Here is a 17,999-nt window from a genome sequence, read left to right as displayed (position 1 = left end):
CAACCTAGAAATATGGCTTTAATGAATTATTTTTGCTGCCCGCCACATTCCAAAAGAGGGATATCCTCAAGCTTATCTGATGGCATATAGGAACTATTCCATAATTGTATCACCTCATATATATATTTTGAATAATCAAAACTGTTAATAGTGAAAAAAAAGAGTGCCACCCTGAATATACCAGCTGTGCTTGCCAGAATCACATTGCACTGGAATATAAAATGGCTGTTTCCCTATGTTTCTGGAATTCCCTTTTCCTGCAGACTCAACAAAATATGAGCCATAAGTTCTTACAGAAGTGCTACGGTATGCATGTTTAGTATTGTTTTTAATTGTTTGGTTTTCAGTAACTGGAGGGGGTAATGGGATATTGCTACATTAATTGGTATTTTATGAATTTGTTGCAAGTTACTGCTCTTGAAAGCATGAGAAATTTTGTGTGCAGATGAATGCCTTTGAAAGGAGCTTACATTTGGGTTTTGGATCGGACGACTGTGTTCCCACAGCAGTGTTTTGTAAACAGATCAACAGCAAATGTACTATGCCAACGCATAGAATCATCTGAGGATTTACTTCCTTACAGCAGGATCTCTTGGCAAATCAGCCCAGCCACAGAGAGAGAGAGAGAGAGAGAGAGAGAGAGAGAGAGAGCAGAATTAGGGAGCCTGTGGCGTCCCAGATGTTGCTGGACTACAACTTTCATCACCAGTGACATTTGGTTATGTGGCCTGGAGCTGATGGAGTCCAACAAAATCTCAAGGGCTACAGGCATTTATAACCCTGCTATAGACACTCATTTTAAATGGCTCCAGGGGATGAAGAAAATATTGCAAATATGTGCTTAGTGAAAAGTTGGATCATTTACTAGTTGCACTGCACAGAGATTAGCAAGCATAGAATTCACAGTGGAAATGGAGAAAAAAGAAACCAAATTTCCTTAGGGTAGGTTTGTTGACTTTATTACTTTCCGCAACAAAAACTTCAGAAACAATTTACAACAGGAACAAAATGCAGTAATGAAAATATATAGTATTTTAAAAGCATAGAATAAAAACATCCAAACATTTGGTGCTTCCAAAATGCCCAAGAAATCTACCGTATTTTTCGCCCCATAGGACGCACCGCCCCATAGGATGCACCTAGTTTTGGGGGGGGGGGGCTGGCATGGGGGAAGCCTGAGCTTCCCCGACCCCAGCCCTGAGAACAGCCTGCTATCCGCAAGCCTAGGGAGCCTGGCAGGAAGTCGCCCCGGTCTCCCCAGGCTTGCGGAGAGCTGCGCGAAGCCCGGGCGTGCTCTTCAGTGTGCCCAGGCTTCGGAATGCAGGCAGCTCTGCGCAACCCTTGGGAGACCGGCGCGACTTTGCATTGCCAACATTTTAGAAGTTACGTAAATAATCTGTTTTTACTTTCTTCTCTCGAAAATTAATGTCAGAATGAAACACCTCAGCTTGACAATATTCAGAACATAAGACACATATTTAAACTTAGCTCTGGTGTTACGAGTGACAGGAAGTTTTTTAAAAGTTTATGCTTCAACATGACAGCAATTTAAAAAACCACATATGATTGAAAAAGGCAATGCAGGATGGCAATCCCTCTCTAAAATTTCAGAAACCAAAAGACATATTTCCTGATTTTATTTTTGCTGGATAAAGGCCATATTTAGCACCCTGTGCTAAAGCCAATGTGTAGCAAATAGAAAACCACCAATTCTTTGTTAGGAGTTAAGAAATAGGGTAGTAACTTTAATCCACCAAGCATTCAGCTTTCCAGAATAATTTATCCTACTAAATGTTGCCTGTCTGTTTCTAGCTATCAGTGGCTACTAGTCAGAAAGCTGATCAGAGACAATATGTTATCAATTGCTAGTTGCTGGTGATCAAGAGAAAGAAAGTGCTATTGCTCTCATACCCCAATTGGCCAATGCGGGAAACAGGATACTCAAGTAGATAGGGCTTCGGTCTGATCCACCGGAGCTTTTCTTATATCTTACATGGCAAATGATTTTCACTCCTCTTTCCCACACATGCTGAAAAGAACTTTCTGTTTACAAATTTATTTCACTTCTACACTCCTATAACATTTAGACCCAACAGAACTCCAGCCCCACAAAATGTGTGTTTTTCCTTCCATATATCTCCCTACAATAAGTTCCTTTTCCAAAATTAATTTGCAAGGAGATTCGCCTTCCAAAAATGAATTTCCAGGCATTTGGATTATCAACACCTGCATTATTATTTTTAAAATAGTATTTGACCTTTTAGACTTTGGGGGGTTTTACTCCAGAAATAACCTGGTGGCTCTGAAAAATGGAAAGCACCTTCTAAGTTGTTATAAATGCCTCTTTTTACTACTTTTAGCCCTTACCTCTCACCTTTCCATGGCATTTCTGCATGTTTTTCTTCTACTAGGAATTGCAGGTAGAAGTGAATGCTCACAAGCAGCAGGTCTCTAGGGTTTTGGAGATGGGAAGAGCCATGACAGATAGCAAGCCTGTCCCGTCTCAGAGAGTAAAGGAAAAGTGCCAGGAACTGAGCAAAAGCTGGCAGGAGCTGGAGGAAGCATGTGAGGAAAGAATCAAGCAGCTACAGCAATCTGTTGCCTTCCATCAGGTATATTTCACTATATATTGATTTCACTCAGTTTGCAAGCCATGTACCTTAAGTCCACAAGGTGCCAAAGGTCTATAGGATTTGAATGAACTCTGTGTGTCTGCTGCAACTGAGTAACAGTTCACAAATGTGGGGTTACCACTGATATCTTTATAAAATTCAAGAGGACATATTCCTGTTCAAATGAGCCTATTATCGAAAAAAAATTAACAAAAGAGAGACAGTGACAGAAAAGGGAAGTGGAGGCAGGGGTAAACAGAACAGAATCTGTGTTATTACAATCACATATTCTTAGGCTTAGATACAATCTGGAATGGAGATGAAGGGGTTCTGCCAGAGCGATTTCCCTGCTTCTTCCCATTCCACATCTTTCCCTCAGATTTTCTCCAGACGGTTGTCAAAACCCCCAAAACCACACATGCTGGATGAAAGGAGAGATTACAGAATGATCTCCTTAGCCCTACGTTGAATTCCACCCTCTATTTTGCATATTTCAACAAGCTTCTCATTTTGCGGAATCTATTGCTTTTTAACTTGTAACAATAGTATTTTGCAGGAAAAGTTTCCCTAAGGAGAAAAATAACAATAACCATTTTATTTTATTTTATTTTATGTTAAATTACAAAGTACTTAATAGATATCTTGGACCTGGAGAGTTGGGTAGCAGAGAAATTCCCACTGGTAACCAGCAAAGAGTGTGGCAAAGATGGCGCTGCAACTCAAAAACTCATTAAGAAACATAAGGTAATTCTGTGCACAGTCTGCCTCCCCCACTACCCCTGCCCCAATGAATGTAGCAGGTATTATTGAAGAGATTGAATAGTTTCTTTCCTAGCCTGAGGTTACCCTTAAGGATTCCTGCCCAATGGCCACACACATTGTGGAGGCTAATCTTAAAATGGCTGCGTCTTGATCAAAGTGGGGAAATTTCACTAAAAGCATATAGCAGGTCAATGTTTTATAATATTCCAGCACAGTGAATCAACTGTATGTGGTTCTTCAAAGTGCACCCCAGTCCCCAGAATCTCCCCCACCCTCTCTCCCCTTGTCCTGGGTGAACCCTTGCTGCAGGCCTGTGTTATAGAGCCCTGCTGGACTGCCATATGTAAGACTTCTGCCCCCAGAACCAGTTCTGTAAGATTTAATCATGAAGTGATAATGCCCTTTCCTTAGTTGGAAAACAGCTAATTCTCCAGGCAATAGCTTAGCCTTTCCAATAATGAGTCATCCATATATTTGGTATATTAATTGGCTCCTGCAGTTTGCCTGAAGGTGGCAAAAATTAAATACGCAGACTGTTTGCTTTTGCCAGGAATAAATCTGCTGGAAAATGTCTGGCCTCAATACCCTTGTTTTAGTCTCAATCTATTTGATGTTTGTTGAAACATTTGTCAAATCAAATATGAACTGTATAGAAATAAATAATATATAACATGTATGATGATGAATATAATATTATCAATAAAAGTTCTAGCCTCACATTGGCACCTCAGCTGTTGCTTCTCAACTTTGTATGTTTGGCCTTACCTAAGTTCTTACTTCAGCTAGAACTTTGCTTTCTGTCAGGCCCTGGAGCATGAAATCAACATCTATCAGAATTTAGTAATGGAACTAGGCGAAACTGCCAAAATGCTGCCCCTCTCTGGCTCCATCCACTATGATGAAGTTGACGCACCTCAGGAACAAGTTCAATCACAGATTCAGGAGTTGCAAAATATGGCCATAGCAAGGTAAGAAAATAACAGTCCCAGTTTCTTTGTATGGTATTTTGTTGGGCTTTGATCTTCTGCCAAACCATATGAAAATCAATAGCAAAGCTTCTGATCCCTTCAAGAGGCTTTTTAGGCAGGGATGGCCCTACCATTAGGCAGAGTGAAGCTATTGCCTCAGGCAGCAGATGCTGGGGGGCAGTAATTTCTCCCGAGCCCTGCCAACTCAGCTGTTGCCCTCTGTTGGAGATCAGAGCTATGTGTGCCACAGGCCTATCAGATACCCCTAAACTAGACTGCTGCCTTCGGGTATGCTGGAAGATGTCATCCCATTGACATCAAGTGTTGAAGTAAGATCCAGCTGGCAGTCCAGTCAGCTTCTAGAAATGGAATGGGAGTGGGGGACACCTCACAATTTATCATGGGCCACAAGTATCTTGAGCTGGCCCTGGCTTTCGATCATGCTTATTATTATTATTTCTTAAATTTCTATACCGCCCTTCATCTAAGGATCACAGGGTGGTTCACAATATAATCTTGATGAATGCATATATAGTACAGTTGCACACTTCCTACTTCTCAGAACATTGGACAATCCCTGAATCATTAGTACTACCTAAAGTATTGAAAACCTATAATGTTTTGTTTTGTTTACCAAGTGGAGACAAATAACAAGCACTCTTAGAAGGCAGCAGATGTACTCCTCCTCCATCAAATCTCCAGAAAGAGGCATTGTTCCAGACAGAACTCCCAGAAAATATTGGTGGGGTGTGTGTGCAGGGAGCGGAAGTCCCACTGTACAAAGTGCTAACAGGACTTTGTTGGACAGAGGTTGCAGTGTTTGTTTATTTCAGGAAATTATACCCCATTTTTCACTACATATCTCAAAAGTAGCTTACAGAAAAAGTAAAAAAAGATACAATATAAGAAATACCAATATCATTGCATTGTGATTCATACTTTAGTCTTGGATATACAGGTCAAATCAGTTCTCTTGAAAATTCAAAGGAATCAATTTCTTTAAGTATACCTATGATATTGATATATATGCAGTGCAAGTTGAGGTTAAAGAGCATATCAACTGACCGCTGTACACATTCACCAGACCTCATGGAGAATGTATACATAATACACCCATGAAGAGAGAATTGTGCATATTTCCCAGTCAATATGCACAATCCAACAGGCCTAGGAGAAAGTGTATATCTCAACTGAATTTAGTACATTCTCTAGCTATCATGCAAGATCCCCAACAGACTTTGGGGAACATACATATCTCAACTGCATTTGTATAGTTCCCAGGTAATTTTAGACACTGGATTTAATGGTCTTATGATTTCCCTCCAGCCCCTTTAGATGGTTCATTTATTTCACTTACTTCAAAATGTGATCAGCCAGCCCAACTGGTCATTCTGTTGGACATCTGCTGCAAAAGTCCTGCCTTGACAGCACTGTTGCTATTATCTATTTCTCTCTCCAAAAAAGGGGCAAAAGGCTGGAGGAGACTCTTACATTGCATGACTTTCTGAGGGAATATGAGGATCTGGAAGACTGGATCAGTCAGCAGAAGCAGGCAGCCAGTTCCGATGGCTATGGGACCAGTTATGAACACGTCCTTGTAAGTTATATTATAAAGACAGTAAGATATATTAAAATGCACCCTGCTTAACAAAGCTTTGTTACACCAAAATATTTTGATGGAAACAACTACCAAGCTCTGATGAGCCTTCATAAAGAGGATTGGGTGTAATATCAAGAAGTGAATTAGTTTTGTTAGCTTTCGCAAGCTGACAATTTAGGAATCTAGCAGACTTAAGATTGATTGTGCAAGTGGTGAAACCATTGTGGCTGATTTGTGGTTAATCATTATGCCAAATCCTTTGTAAGATGTCAATGAAGAAATGATACAATAATTTCAGGGATGTTTTTCAAATGACTGAATAAGCCATGCAGAAATGTACAAACAGTATGCTTGAGTGAAATAAGTTTGAAGGGTTATAATTAACCTGGTTGATAATCCTTTCTGAAACACTCTCGGTTTTTGTTTCCCAACAAACGTTTGTAATTTGGGGATGGGTGGTTTAACCAAAGTTGAAAAGCAGCAACTGCTGTGTTTGTATTATGTTTCACCTTTGAAAAGTTCCACAGGATAACTTAAATATTTTTTAAAAAACATTAAAACAGGAATATTAAATAAGCATAATCTAAAGTAGCGCTAAAGTAGCATAATCTAAAGGACGCGGGTGGTGCTGTGGTCTATACCACTGAGCCTAGGGCTTGCCGATTGGAAGGTCGCGGTTCGAATCCCTACGACGGGGTGAGCTCCCGTTGTTCAGTCCCAGCTCCTGCCCACCTAGCAGTTTGAAAGCATGTCTAAGTGCAAGTAGATAAATAGGTACCGCTCCGGCGGGAAGGTAAATGGCGTTTCTGTGCGCTGCTCTGGTTCACCAGAAGCGGCTTAGTCATGCTGGCCACATGACCTGGAAAAACTGTCTGCGGACAAATGCCGGCTCCCTCGGCCTATAGAGCAAGATAAGCGTGCAACCCCAGAGTCGTCTGCGACTGGACCTAATGATCAGGGCTACCTTTACCTCTGCCTTTAAAGTAGCAGTATAAAAACAATCTACCAAAATAAAAAAGACAACAGCAGCATAAAAGCAATGTAGAGAGATTTTTTTTTTATGGGAAAATAAAAGTGATCTTTGCCTTACACAAAAATGACATCAAGGAAGGCACTAGGAGAACATCCCTGGGGATAGTATTCCATATTCAGGGTTCTGCAAGTGAGTTCTTTCCCCCTTTAGCCACCCCTTGTCACACCTTAGATCATGGAGGCACCTGACGAAGTGCCTTTGTTGATAGACAGTGACATGTGGAGACAAGTGGTCCTTCAGGTATCCCATTCCCAATTTCTGAAGGGCTTTAAAAGTCAAAGGCAGTGTTCTAGTCATGAGAGACTAGCCCAGGCACATTCAGCTCCCAAGAGACTGCAATCTACTCCCAGTATAAAAAAAAAAAAGAACTGGCAGTTATCTACCCATTGTCATTGGAGGGAGGATTAGCATGTGTGGGGTGGGTGGGTGGGTGGGTGGGTGGAAGGGGAGGATTGCCCAGAGTTACTGAGCTTTTTTTAGGAGGGAGTACCCAGAGTTGTTGAACTTTTTTAAAGGGGGAATGCCATAAATCACTCAACAAAAAAATCCGCCACTAACCAACGCACGCAGCGCAAAAGCAGATGCCAAACAACTGCCCACGTGATGGGACAGAGAGACAGAGTCAGGGGGGCGGAGAGCGGAGACATTCATTCCCCAGGTTTTTTAATCCCGTGATTGATAAGGATCCCACGATCGACTGCAATCCAACAGGATCACCTGGGGATCTACCTGTTGATTGTGGTCGACCGGTTGAACATGTCTGAATTAGCCTGTTGAACTCCCATTGAACTGGCATTGTGAGATCAGCAACTAACTTAATTTATTTACTTATTTATTTATTTTCAACCATTGGCATGCTCCTTAATCGCAGCAGTCTCTAAGCAGTGCACAGGAGACTCAGTACAATGAAACTTCCCATCTGCTGGAAGAAGAATAAGAAGTAGTAGTAGTAGTCTGACCTAATTGGGGCCGGTCTGACCTAAACTGGGAGGGATTTCCATAAAATTGCGGCCACAATACTAAACACACAGGTCCTGCTGGGTAGAAGTCATGCATCTGAGCCATAGGAGACTACTAACTCGCCTGAAGATGTCAGCACTTGGGCAAGGATATATTGGGAGAGAGCAAGGCTGAGCTATTGCTAGATTTAATTGAATGAACAGTCAGAGCAACACAGAATGTTTGGAACAATGCTGATAGCTAAGAGCGTGTGTCCCAGAACTGTGTGTGTTTCTTCTGCTGCTCACTCATTGTTTTCTCTGAAAGCATCTTTGTGCCAAATATGAAACGCTCCAGCACCAGATGGAAGTTGCTGCCAAGAGAGTTGTTGCATCTTATCAGCTAGCAGAGGATATGGTGGATCGTGGCCATTTTGAATCCCGGGAGATTCGGAAGAAACAGAAACAGTTGCGGTAAGAGGAGATCTTCTGTCATCTTGGCTTTCTCTTCTGGCAGGGAAATAGGAAATGGCCACAGCCAGATCCTTGCTAATTAAATAATATATAAAAAAGATCTCAAAGACCAAAAGCTTTCTGAAATGATCTTCATCATGGTTTCCTTGGCACACAAAGCTGGTCCTTCTGATTTATCACTAACTTGTGAAATACTGATCAGCTGACAGTTGACCATTCCAAAGAAGTGTTTCATTGACCCTTTAGAGTTGTGTGCATAGGAGACTGGCCTTGTCCTCTAAGACAACAGTGGAAGGGAGTCTTCTTCCCAAGACCACTTTATGCCTAGGAACAGGAAGCGGTAAAGAAGGACAGAACTAGCTACAGCTGTTGGAGGCTAGACCTTTCCTAGCTAACTGTGTTACCTTGAAGAAAGGTTCCATTGTTTGGGACTTCTTCTTTAGAGGAAAAGCAAGCAATAGATACTGTACAAAACTATGCATACCAGCCCAGCCCAGTTTTCATGTAACACTAAGCCAAGCAATGGCTTAGCACAAACAAGGAAAAATGGAAACACTCGGGACATGGGTATGGGTGAGAGGAAACCATGGCTGCTTTCTTCCTCTAGCCTTTCTGCTGCTGCACTAAGCCATAGTTTAACTTAACATGTTGTTCAAACTCAGGCTCATGGTTTAAATATATCCAGACAAACCATGAACTGTAACCAACCAAGGCTTGTCTTATGGTTCATAGTAGAAGTCGAGAACCTCCAGACCACGGGCCAATTTGGCCCATGAGGCTGTTTTCCCCCAAACCACACCCATTTATCCCACACCTGACATCATATGTGATGTCAGGTGTGGGGCAAGCAGAGATGTGGCTGGATCAGCTGTGCAGTGGAGTTCCCCATGAGGAACCCAATCACGTAGTCATTCCTGGCAAAAAGCAGGCTTGAAGTCACTGCCCATCACCTGATAGCTGATGACTTCAAGCCTTCTAATCAGTGGCACTTCAAAGCACCACGCAGGTCTGTTTGCAATCCTGCATGCTGCTGTGAAGTCTCAGTGACCATCACCTGATATAATTATGATGCAAGGTGTATTTATATCATCTGATATAGTTATGAGGAGAGGAGATAAGGAGCTGGCCCATTGACAGATCCCCATTGCTGGATTATAGCATGTGTTTGTTGTGGAACTGCTAAGCCATGAGCCTGGAATCGACAATATTTTAAGTTGTCTAAAGATGCTTTCAGCATGCATAAACAACTAGAACCAGCACTGGTTCCATTTCACATTTTTCAACCTGTTTCCCTCATCAGGAACAATTGGGATGAATTGCTGGGGATGATAAAGTTTCAAGGCGAACGACTACAAGATGCTGAGTCAATACACAAGTGTCTGCAAGACCTGATGGAAGCCATTGTCCACACTGAGGTTATAATCATGCTGGAAAATATATGGATTGGGTATTTTGTTTCTGCCCATCTACTGTGTCCTATGAGGGCCACATTAGGTGTGAAGAGAAGAGTGTTATGCATATGCATTAGCATAATCTATCCCGGCTTTCCCATACTTGGCACTCTATATGGGTAACTGTCACAGGAGTGTGCTGGTCAGAAATCACACAGTTCAAAAATGGAGTTAACTCTTTATTAGCAAAAACACAATCTCCACAGACATGGACGAGTGTCAGGCCTAGTGAGCAGAGCAGATCATGCCTGGTGGTCTTCATGAAAATCAGTCAAGACTGAAAGTCCCCATCTCTTCATGGCCATCTAAGTCCCCTCTTCTCCAGGGCTTTTTCCAAGCAATTGGAGACTGTGCCTGCCTGCATGCAGCCAACCTTTCTACCCTTTTCATGCCTCCTTGTTCTGGGAAACAAGCAGGGAGGGGAGCTTGTCACAGCAGGAGGGAGAGGCACCTCTGACTCTTAAGCAGCCTGACTCATCTCTGCCTCTTGGCCTCCCTCATCCCACCCTCCTGCTACTTCAGCTTCTGCCTCTGATTCTGAGCTACTCTCTGCCACAGACTCTCCCAGCTCACTAAGCCCTGTTACCTCTTCAGCTTCTGACACCTCCTCTTCCCAGTCTTCTCCCTCTGACCACGCATTGTTGTCCTGGGCTCTGAGCTTTCTTCCCTTGATGGGTCCCCAGCTGGTTCCTCCCTCTGCGTCCAAACAGGCCATGACAGTAACAGCAACAAAATGTAAAATTACAGTATGATATAGATAGATAGATGATAGATGATGACAGATGATGATGATGATGATGATGATAGATAGCTAGATAGGCCATAAACATGTAAAAGCAAAACAGAAAAACAGCAGTCGATAAACTAAATATAAATAAGCTATTTACTCACACACTTGCTCCATGCACATCCCAAGCTTGGTAATTGGTTTGCCTGGATGAAGGTGCAGAACTCTCCCCTCCCTAACCTCGTTCAGACTGGCTCAATTCTAGCAATAGGGCTGGGCTGGGGAACAAAGTGTTTTATGCAATGGGGTGCTGTGAGGCAAGGGGGGGAAGAGTTTAGCTCTCCTCATCAGTGTGCTTCCCTTTATGGGGGAAAAACAGGCACACAACCCAGCCTCCAGCCTCCATACTATATGTGAATGGGAACAATATGTGCATAAGTACACCTGACTGACACATATACTGTGGCTTAGCTTTGCATTTCCCTATACTATTTGGGACCAATAAGATTGTCTCATCCCTTACATACCAAACTGGTTGATGTACACTGCATGAGGGAGCAGGGGCAAAGGAAGGTGTTGTGACACCTGGGGCGGGCATCGCTACATAGGATGCATGTGCGGCATCGCTCTATATATAACGCATGCGCCGTACGTAGTGATGCCGCACATGCGCTGTATAGCGGTTTGCCGCCGGCACCATTCCAGCGCCGTACAGACGGTGCCAGGATCCCTCCGTTGCCGCCACAGCCGCATGTGGAGGATCCTCCGTTTGCGGCTACAGCCGCAAGCAGAGGATCCTGTCACTGTCTGTACAGTGCTGGAGCGGCGCCAGCGGCAAACTGCTATACACCACATGTGTGGTGTTGCTATGTACAGTGCATGCTTGCAACGGCGCACATGCGCTGTACTTAGCGGTTTGCCACAGGCGCCCCGATCCTCTGCTCACGGCTGCAGTTGCAAACATAGGATCCTCCACATGCGGCTGTGGGGGCGCGATGGCTGCTCGCACCACCGCAAGCCCCTACGGGGCGACTTCTTGTCACCCCCGCAGACATGGAACCCAGGTTGTACTGCCCCCCACGCCCCCCTGTTGTGACGCCACTGTGAGGGGGGCCTCCTTTGGACACCATCTCATCAGGAGACCCAATCTGTACAATGCAGGGGTGATGAATTAGTTTGATGGCCCTTCCCCTTTGAAACTCCCTCCCATTCTCTTTTCAGCACCTGTGCAGATTTTTATCTCTATTCTATTTGGAATTGATTTTATCTATCTAATTGTTTTATAAGTGCGTCTAGTGCATTCTGAAATTGCTTCAAGATGCTTCATAGGAAGTGATTTGTGAATGAAATAACAATAATATATTTACACTTTGTTTCAAATAATCAACCCATTAACGGCAAGCTTCCCCATATTATTTCACTAGGAGAAGTCCAAGGCCATCCCTGATAACATTGCTAGAGACCTGGGTGGTGTACAGTCCCAGCTACGCAAACTTGCAACCCTCGAGCATGAACTGTCTGGGAATGAGCAACAGGTAAGATACATAGCAGTTCACAGATGGCAATTGGAAGCCAAAGCCCCTTCTGGCATCTCATAATTTGCTCATTATCTTGTAAGATGGTTCATTCCAAAACAATAACTAGACATTTGTACAAAAAATTAAAAAATCTGATCCTCTATCTTCCCATTTGCATGACAAAACTACTGCTTTTTTATTTCCATCAGATCAATGCCACCATTGAGTTTATTGAATTTCTTGTTGTGAAACTAGAATAAAAACACTTTTTTGGGGGGGGGGGAGTTACCCACTTCTCCACAATATGATTTCACATTGTGTTATTAGGTTAGGTTTTTCAAGAAGGCTCTCTTGAGACTCTCTGGTGCCCTCTGGCGCCCTCCCTTCCTGTGCATGTGCTATGGCATCCTCCTTATTCTTTTTTTGCAGCTGCAAGAACTGATTGATGCTGCAGATGGCGTGCTTTGCCGGTGCTACGAAAGTCAAATGCAGGAGATACAAGGAAAGCAGCAGGCAGTGGTAGAGAACTGGGAGTCCTTGAGGTGCAAAGTGGAGCAATGCAGGGAGCAGTTGGAACAAGCCTGCAGACTGTACCACTTTCAAACACAGGTGAGCATTTCAGTGTGGTAGAAATGGAAGTCAATCTTTCATCAGACTCTTTCCACACTTCTCAATTACACACAAAAAAACCTGATTTCACAGAGTTAATAGGTAGGTGTATTAATATATCTAATGCAGTACAGTGGTACCTCGGGTTACAGACGCTTCAGGTTACAGACTCCGCTAACCCAGAAATAGTACCTCAGGTTAAGAACTTTGCTTCAGGATGAGAACAGTGGCAACAGCAGGAGGCCCCATTAGCTAAAGTGTTAAGAACAGTTCCAGGTTAAGGACAGACCTCCAGAACGAATTAAGTTCTTAACCCGACGTACCACTGTAATCTGCATTAGGAGACATGTAAGGGTTGCTTTAGGGGACAGAGAAGATCATGAGGCCTATACATGCTTATATCAATGATGCTCAATGCTTTTTTTCTGGGGGTACTCAAGGATATGCAGTACGGCACTTTTTTCAAATGTTAAAAGTGTGGCACTTATTGTAACAACTTCCTGGTGAGTATCACCACTTTTTTCTTTAAAATAAAAATAAAAAGCACTGGTGTATGCTCTATAGCAAAGGAAATGCAGTGTTTGGCCTCTGAGAATAACATGCAAGTGTTAGACAGGCAGTCAAAGGTTGCACACCAGTGGCAATCAGTAGAGAACGCACATTCATATGTATACAGAGAAAGAAACGGATGGACAAACAATTTTCATGGAGCAAAAGTCATCTCCTAGAAATTTTAAGTGGATCAGAAAAGAAAACTGGATTATCTATTCCCACAACTGCAAACAGAAAATCCCAGAATATCACTGTAAAAATACAGAGATGCACTTCTTGCATATTGTTTAGCAAGATGTGTGTTCTGTGGAACAGCACGTCATGACATTAACATTGGTGTTTATCTGTAAAAAGTCTAGGGACACCCCTTCCTAGTTCTGGCTTCAGAGAAACTGCAAGAGCATACTTTGAGCAAAACAGAGTGACCACAAAAGTTCCATGTAAAGAATGGGATGTCTGTTTCCAGCAGCAGGCTATGAAACTCATCAGTGCCACAAGCAGCCACATGTGGTTTATTCTAGCTGTCATTTTCATTTCCCATCCATTTATTCAACATTGCCAATCCATGCTATAGGGGTTAAATCCTACTTGGGAGTAGACCCATTGAAATCAATGGACTTCAGATACTCCCATTGTTTTCAGTGGGTCTGAGCATGGCACAGGTGGATACAATCCATAATCCTTGGCCTTCATCTTTTATTTTTGTCTTGGCTTTCAGGCACGAGACTATTCCTCCTGGGCATCAGAAATGATGAGAGAAATGATGATGGAGGACAAAATTCGAGACATATCTACTAGTGACCTGAAGCTGACTCAGCACCAGCAGCTGTTGGCAGAGATTGAGGCCCGTGATGACATGTATGAACGTGTGCTACAGCTAGGACAAGAACTGCTGCTGGAACAGAAAATGCCAACGAAAGACGTACGTAGGCATAATGTGGACTCATCATCAATGCACATTGCTCACCAGTGTTTCTAGAGGTTGCCTTCCTAACCAGTTATCCCTTTTGTGTATGTGCTGCAATTAAACCATCAGTAAAGATATAATCATAATGACTGAATGTTCCTCAGAGGGAAAATGGGTTACTGAAACATATCCAGATCCAGGTTTGTGAAAACAGAGAGTTGTTTCCTTTTTATAAAAATCTTGAGCCCTAGTAGCATAGCCAAGTCTGACACATAACAAGCATCACTCACGCTGTTTTGTGGATTATCATGGACATTTTCTGTTGTTTGCTTATATCAGATCCAAGGCACATTGCAAGCACTGTTGGAAGAAAAGGACAACGTGTACCACAAGTGGGCAGAGAAGAAGGAATGGCTGGAGAAGATCCACCTTCTGCAGATGTTTTACAGGGGCTGTGAGCACCTAGAAAATATCTCAAACTCACAAGAGGTAGGTAAACGGTGGCAATATGATGGGATGCAAAGAAGAGCTGGATGAGGCAAGCCTTGTCATCTCCCTTGTATATACATACACACACACACAAACATGCTTGTGGTGGCAATGTTGGACATAAAACAGCAGAATCTCGTGGTATCTGAAAGACTTAACAAATCAGTCACACAGTGCATAATTAAACTATGGAATCCGCTCCATTGAGAAGTAGGGATGGTCACTAACTTGGATGACTTTAAAAGAAGATAAGGCTATCAATGGCTATCCACAATGGCTATGGCTTACCTCAGAGGTGAGGAACCTCTTCTGGCCATAGGGTCAGATCTCCACACCCCTGGCAGGTGGACAGGGCTGCTCATCTTTCAATCATCACTTGCCCCAAATAGCCTAGTGGGCCAAAAGGGAGGCCTGGTGGACCAAGCTTGGCCCACAGACCAGAAGTTCCCCATCCCTAGTGCACCTCCACTGACCAAGGCACCATGAGCACCAATAACAATGCCTAGTCATGATCATCATTTTATTTGTATGCCAACTTTCCATAGTTGAAACTATGCTCAAGGCGGCTTACAACATGACAATATTTACATAATTACAAACATAACAAAAGTCATAAACAATAAATAAAACACATCAAAAAGTACACAACCAAATGGAAACAATTTCCACGTAAATCATAAGATCTAAAACTAAAGATACAATATCAGTAACAGCAACAAGTTCTCTCAACTCCCCATAAACAATACTCCAGCCCAAGAATCTGTTCAACAGCCTCAGCTTTTGTAGCTGGAGTCAGTCAGCACTCCACTCTCTCAGGCCAGATGGGAAAGGGCCAGCAAGGCAGGGTGCAGGTCTTCCGGGGCTCACAGCCAAGATAGTCTCATTTAAAACAACACAGATAAAAATTAAAAACAATTTAAAAGAAGAGCCCTCTCTGTTGAGCAGCAACCACAGTCCTTGTGAAGCCTGTCAAGCCCCGCCCCAAGCCAGGAGGAGAGAGGCAAGGGCAGGGCCCTTCAGGCCCTCAGCAGGCAGTCCTCCTGGGCATTAGGGGTCTTGAGGGCCCCTTCGCCTTTAGCATAAAGCTTTGGGGCATTTATGCCTCAGGAAACTTAACACAACTACAACTCTGGAAATGTTGAATCTGACAGGCAGCAGTTGCCTCACCCAGTCTAGCACCATCCCTAGAAGGAATGGGTCAAGGCTCCAATTCCTAAGCATAATAACTTATGTTGTGCCTATGCATACACTGAAATCATCACATCATCTGTAGTGGAAGTGGCCCAGCAGTGGCTGCAGGGCTCTGCCAGGGAAAGAATAGGAAACCACCCATGTTTCACCAGATGCCTCTGGTTGGGCTGCATGAGCCCCACTGTTCCTTGCCTTTTCTCAGCCCTTAGAAAGTTATGTGGAGCCTGCAGCCCTCCAAATGTTTTTGGAGTGCAGTTCCATCAACCCCCAACCAGCATGGTCAGAGATAATACACCTTGTAGTCCAGCAACTTCTGGAGCACCACATTTTCCCAAACCCTGCCTTAGCAGAAACAGCATCCCAGTGATGGTTAAGGGCAGACTGTCTCTAGGGAATGGGGGAGAAAAAATTAATTCAGTTTGCATTTAGAGGCAAATGTATCAAATTCAGACTTTCCCTAAGAATATGAGAACCAAAACACAGCTGTCCTTTGAAATTTGCACTTATCCAAATGTTTCAATGAAGTTCTCCAACCAAACAATGTTTACAAAAATACATATAAGAGAAGGCGTGCATAAAAATAGATATATTAATGGTGTCACACTAATCGGCATTTACTGATCAGACTTAGCCAATAACTTACCTTCAAATGCAGAGTGTTTATTAGATAAAATGTACCCTTTTATGATTCACAGGGGGTGGTGACTTTGAAACCTACTACATCTGTACGTAAAAGTTTTCACAGGGTTCAAAGTGAAGTTTTCCCCTCGGGCGAAACATCTGAGGAATTTCAGAGGAAGCCAAAACAGTTTTGATAAAACGAGAAACATTTCTTAGAGAAGCTTTTGCACATTCCAGACTTATAAGTGTGGAACGTTTTGTGGAAAGTTCCTAAACAGTTACGTACTAAGGATGTAATAGGGCATTTGCTCACTGATGCCATGTTTTTTCCGCATTCTCATCTATTTATTCTGTTGCTAATGTATTTAACATACTCATGCCATTGATGCCATGTTAATACAACTCACCATGTTGGACCTTTGCTGCAAAATGCAATGAACACATGGTGTATCACTTAAAACCCTACTTTTCCATTAGCTCTACCTCTGCCTAGGGAATGATGAGGAGTTTATAGAACTTGGATGCTAAAGAGGACTCACCAGATTCAGTTTGGATCATGACCCAGATCGGTCTGGTCAGTCTAGTCTTATCGTGAGGGTCTCATTACAAGATGGTTTGATAGCTGCAACACTGCCTCTGTCAGGTTTATTATTTTATTTCCATTTTACAAACCTGAACTTTTGAATTGGATTGGAAACCCCCCCCCAATGATACTAATGCTATTATTTGCTACATTATGTAGAGAACCCTATGCTAGTCATTAGACTTGCTGAGTTGTTCTTTTTATCTCTCTCGTGGGGATGTTGCCATCCTGAGATTATTGTTTTAAAGAGCCTCAGGGCCCTCTGTCTGGGTTAGGATAACCACCCAGTTAGATGAGGATTAACCTTTTCCTTCCTGGCAAGAATCCCCCCAAACTGCTACTTACTTTGGGAAGGAAGCAGCTATTTAAACTGATAGCAGCGGTTAGTTACATAATATGCTCCAAGACTGGTGAAAGGAACTGATGAGGAGTAATGAGAAGGTATGAGGCCCTAGCCTTGCTCTCACACTGCTCTCCTTTGAGACTTCACTAGGACTGCATTCTCAGGATGCTAGACATTTGTCAAGTAAAAAAATATGTTCTTTCACAACTGAAATTGGGGGGAGGGGAACCAGTCCTGGTTATATGATCTTGACTCCACCCGCCCCACCCTGCCCCCACCCCACATTAGAAGGACCAAGTTGCATTTAAATACCGTATTTTTCACACCATAGGGCACACCGGACCATAGGGTGCACCTAGTTTTGGGAGGCGGAAAACAAGAAAAAATTATTCTGAACCCCAGACGCCAGAACAGCAAGAGGGATTTGGCTTCTGGGATACCGTGTGGCTGTTCTGGCTTCTGGGGTAACCGCGCCAAGCCTCTTCAGGGCAGCGGGATGAAGGCTCCCCCTGCCCAAAGAGGCTGCGTAAGGCTAAAGCAGAAGCCAGGACAGACACGTTGCTGAAGGGGCACTGCAACTTCTCTCTCTCTGCGCAGCACCCCTCCTTCACAGGACAGGCGC

The 17,999-nt window shown here is 43.3% G+C and overlaps 1 protein-coding gene across 2 annotated transcripts in view; it reads left to right on the top strand.

Annotated features, from left to right (window-relative positions):
* The window catches only part of SPTBN5 (spectrin beta, non-erythrocytic 5), a 110,072-nt gene that overhangs the window by 42,890 nt on the left and 49,183 nt on the right, over positions 1–17,999 (top strand). For both annotated transcript variants that reach the window (XM_083746069.1, XM_083746070.1), the window contains exons 25-34: positions 2,412–2,612; positions 3,240–3,356; positions 4,179–4,342; positions 5,807–5,939; positions 8,242–8,387; positions 9,688–9,802; positions 11,990–12,100; positions 12,512–12,691; positions 13,962–14,165; positions 14,490–14,639. In XM_083746069.1, the coding sequence (XP_083602195.1) occupies positions 2,412–2,612; positions 3,240–3,356; positions 4,179–4,342; positions 5,807–5,939; positions 8,242–8,387; positions 9,688–9,802; positions 11,990–12,100; positions 12,512–12,691; positions 13,962–14,165; positions 14,490–14,639 (1,521 nt within the window). The remainder of the gene's footprint in view (positions 1–2,411; positions 2,613–3,239; positions 3,357–4,178; positions 4,343–5,806; positions 5,940–8,241; positions 8,388–9,687; positions 9,803–11,989; positions 12,101–12,511; positions 12,692–13,961; positions 14,166–14,489; positions 14,640–17,999) is intronic.

Source organism: Podarcis gaigeae (genome assembly GCF_964106915.1).
Source record: "Podarcis gaigeae genome assembly, chromosome: 1".
Taxonomy (NCBI): Eukaryota; Metazoa; Chordata; class Lepidosauria; order Squamata; family Lacertidae; genus Podarcis; species Podarcis gaigeae.
The sequence above is the reverse complement of the archived record's forward strand: the minus strand, read 5'-3'. Positions and strand labels throughout refer to the sequence as shown.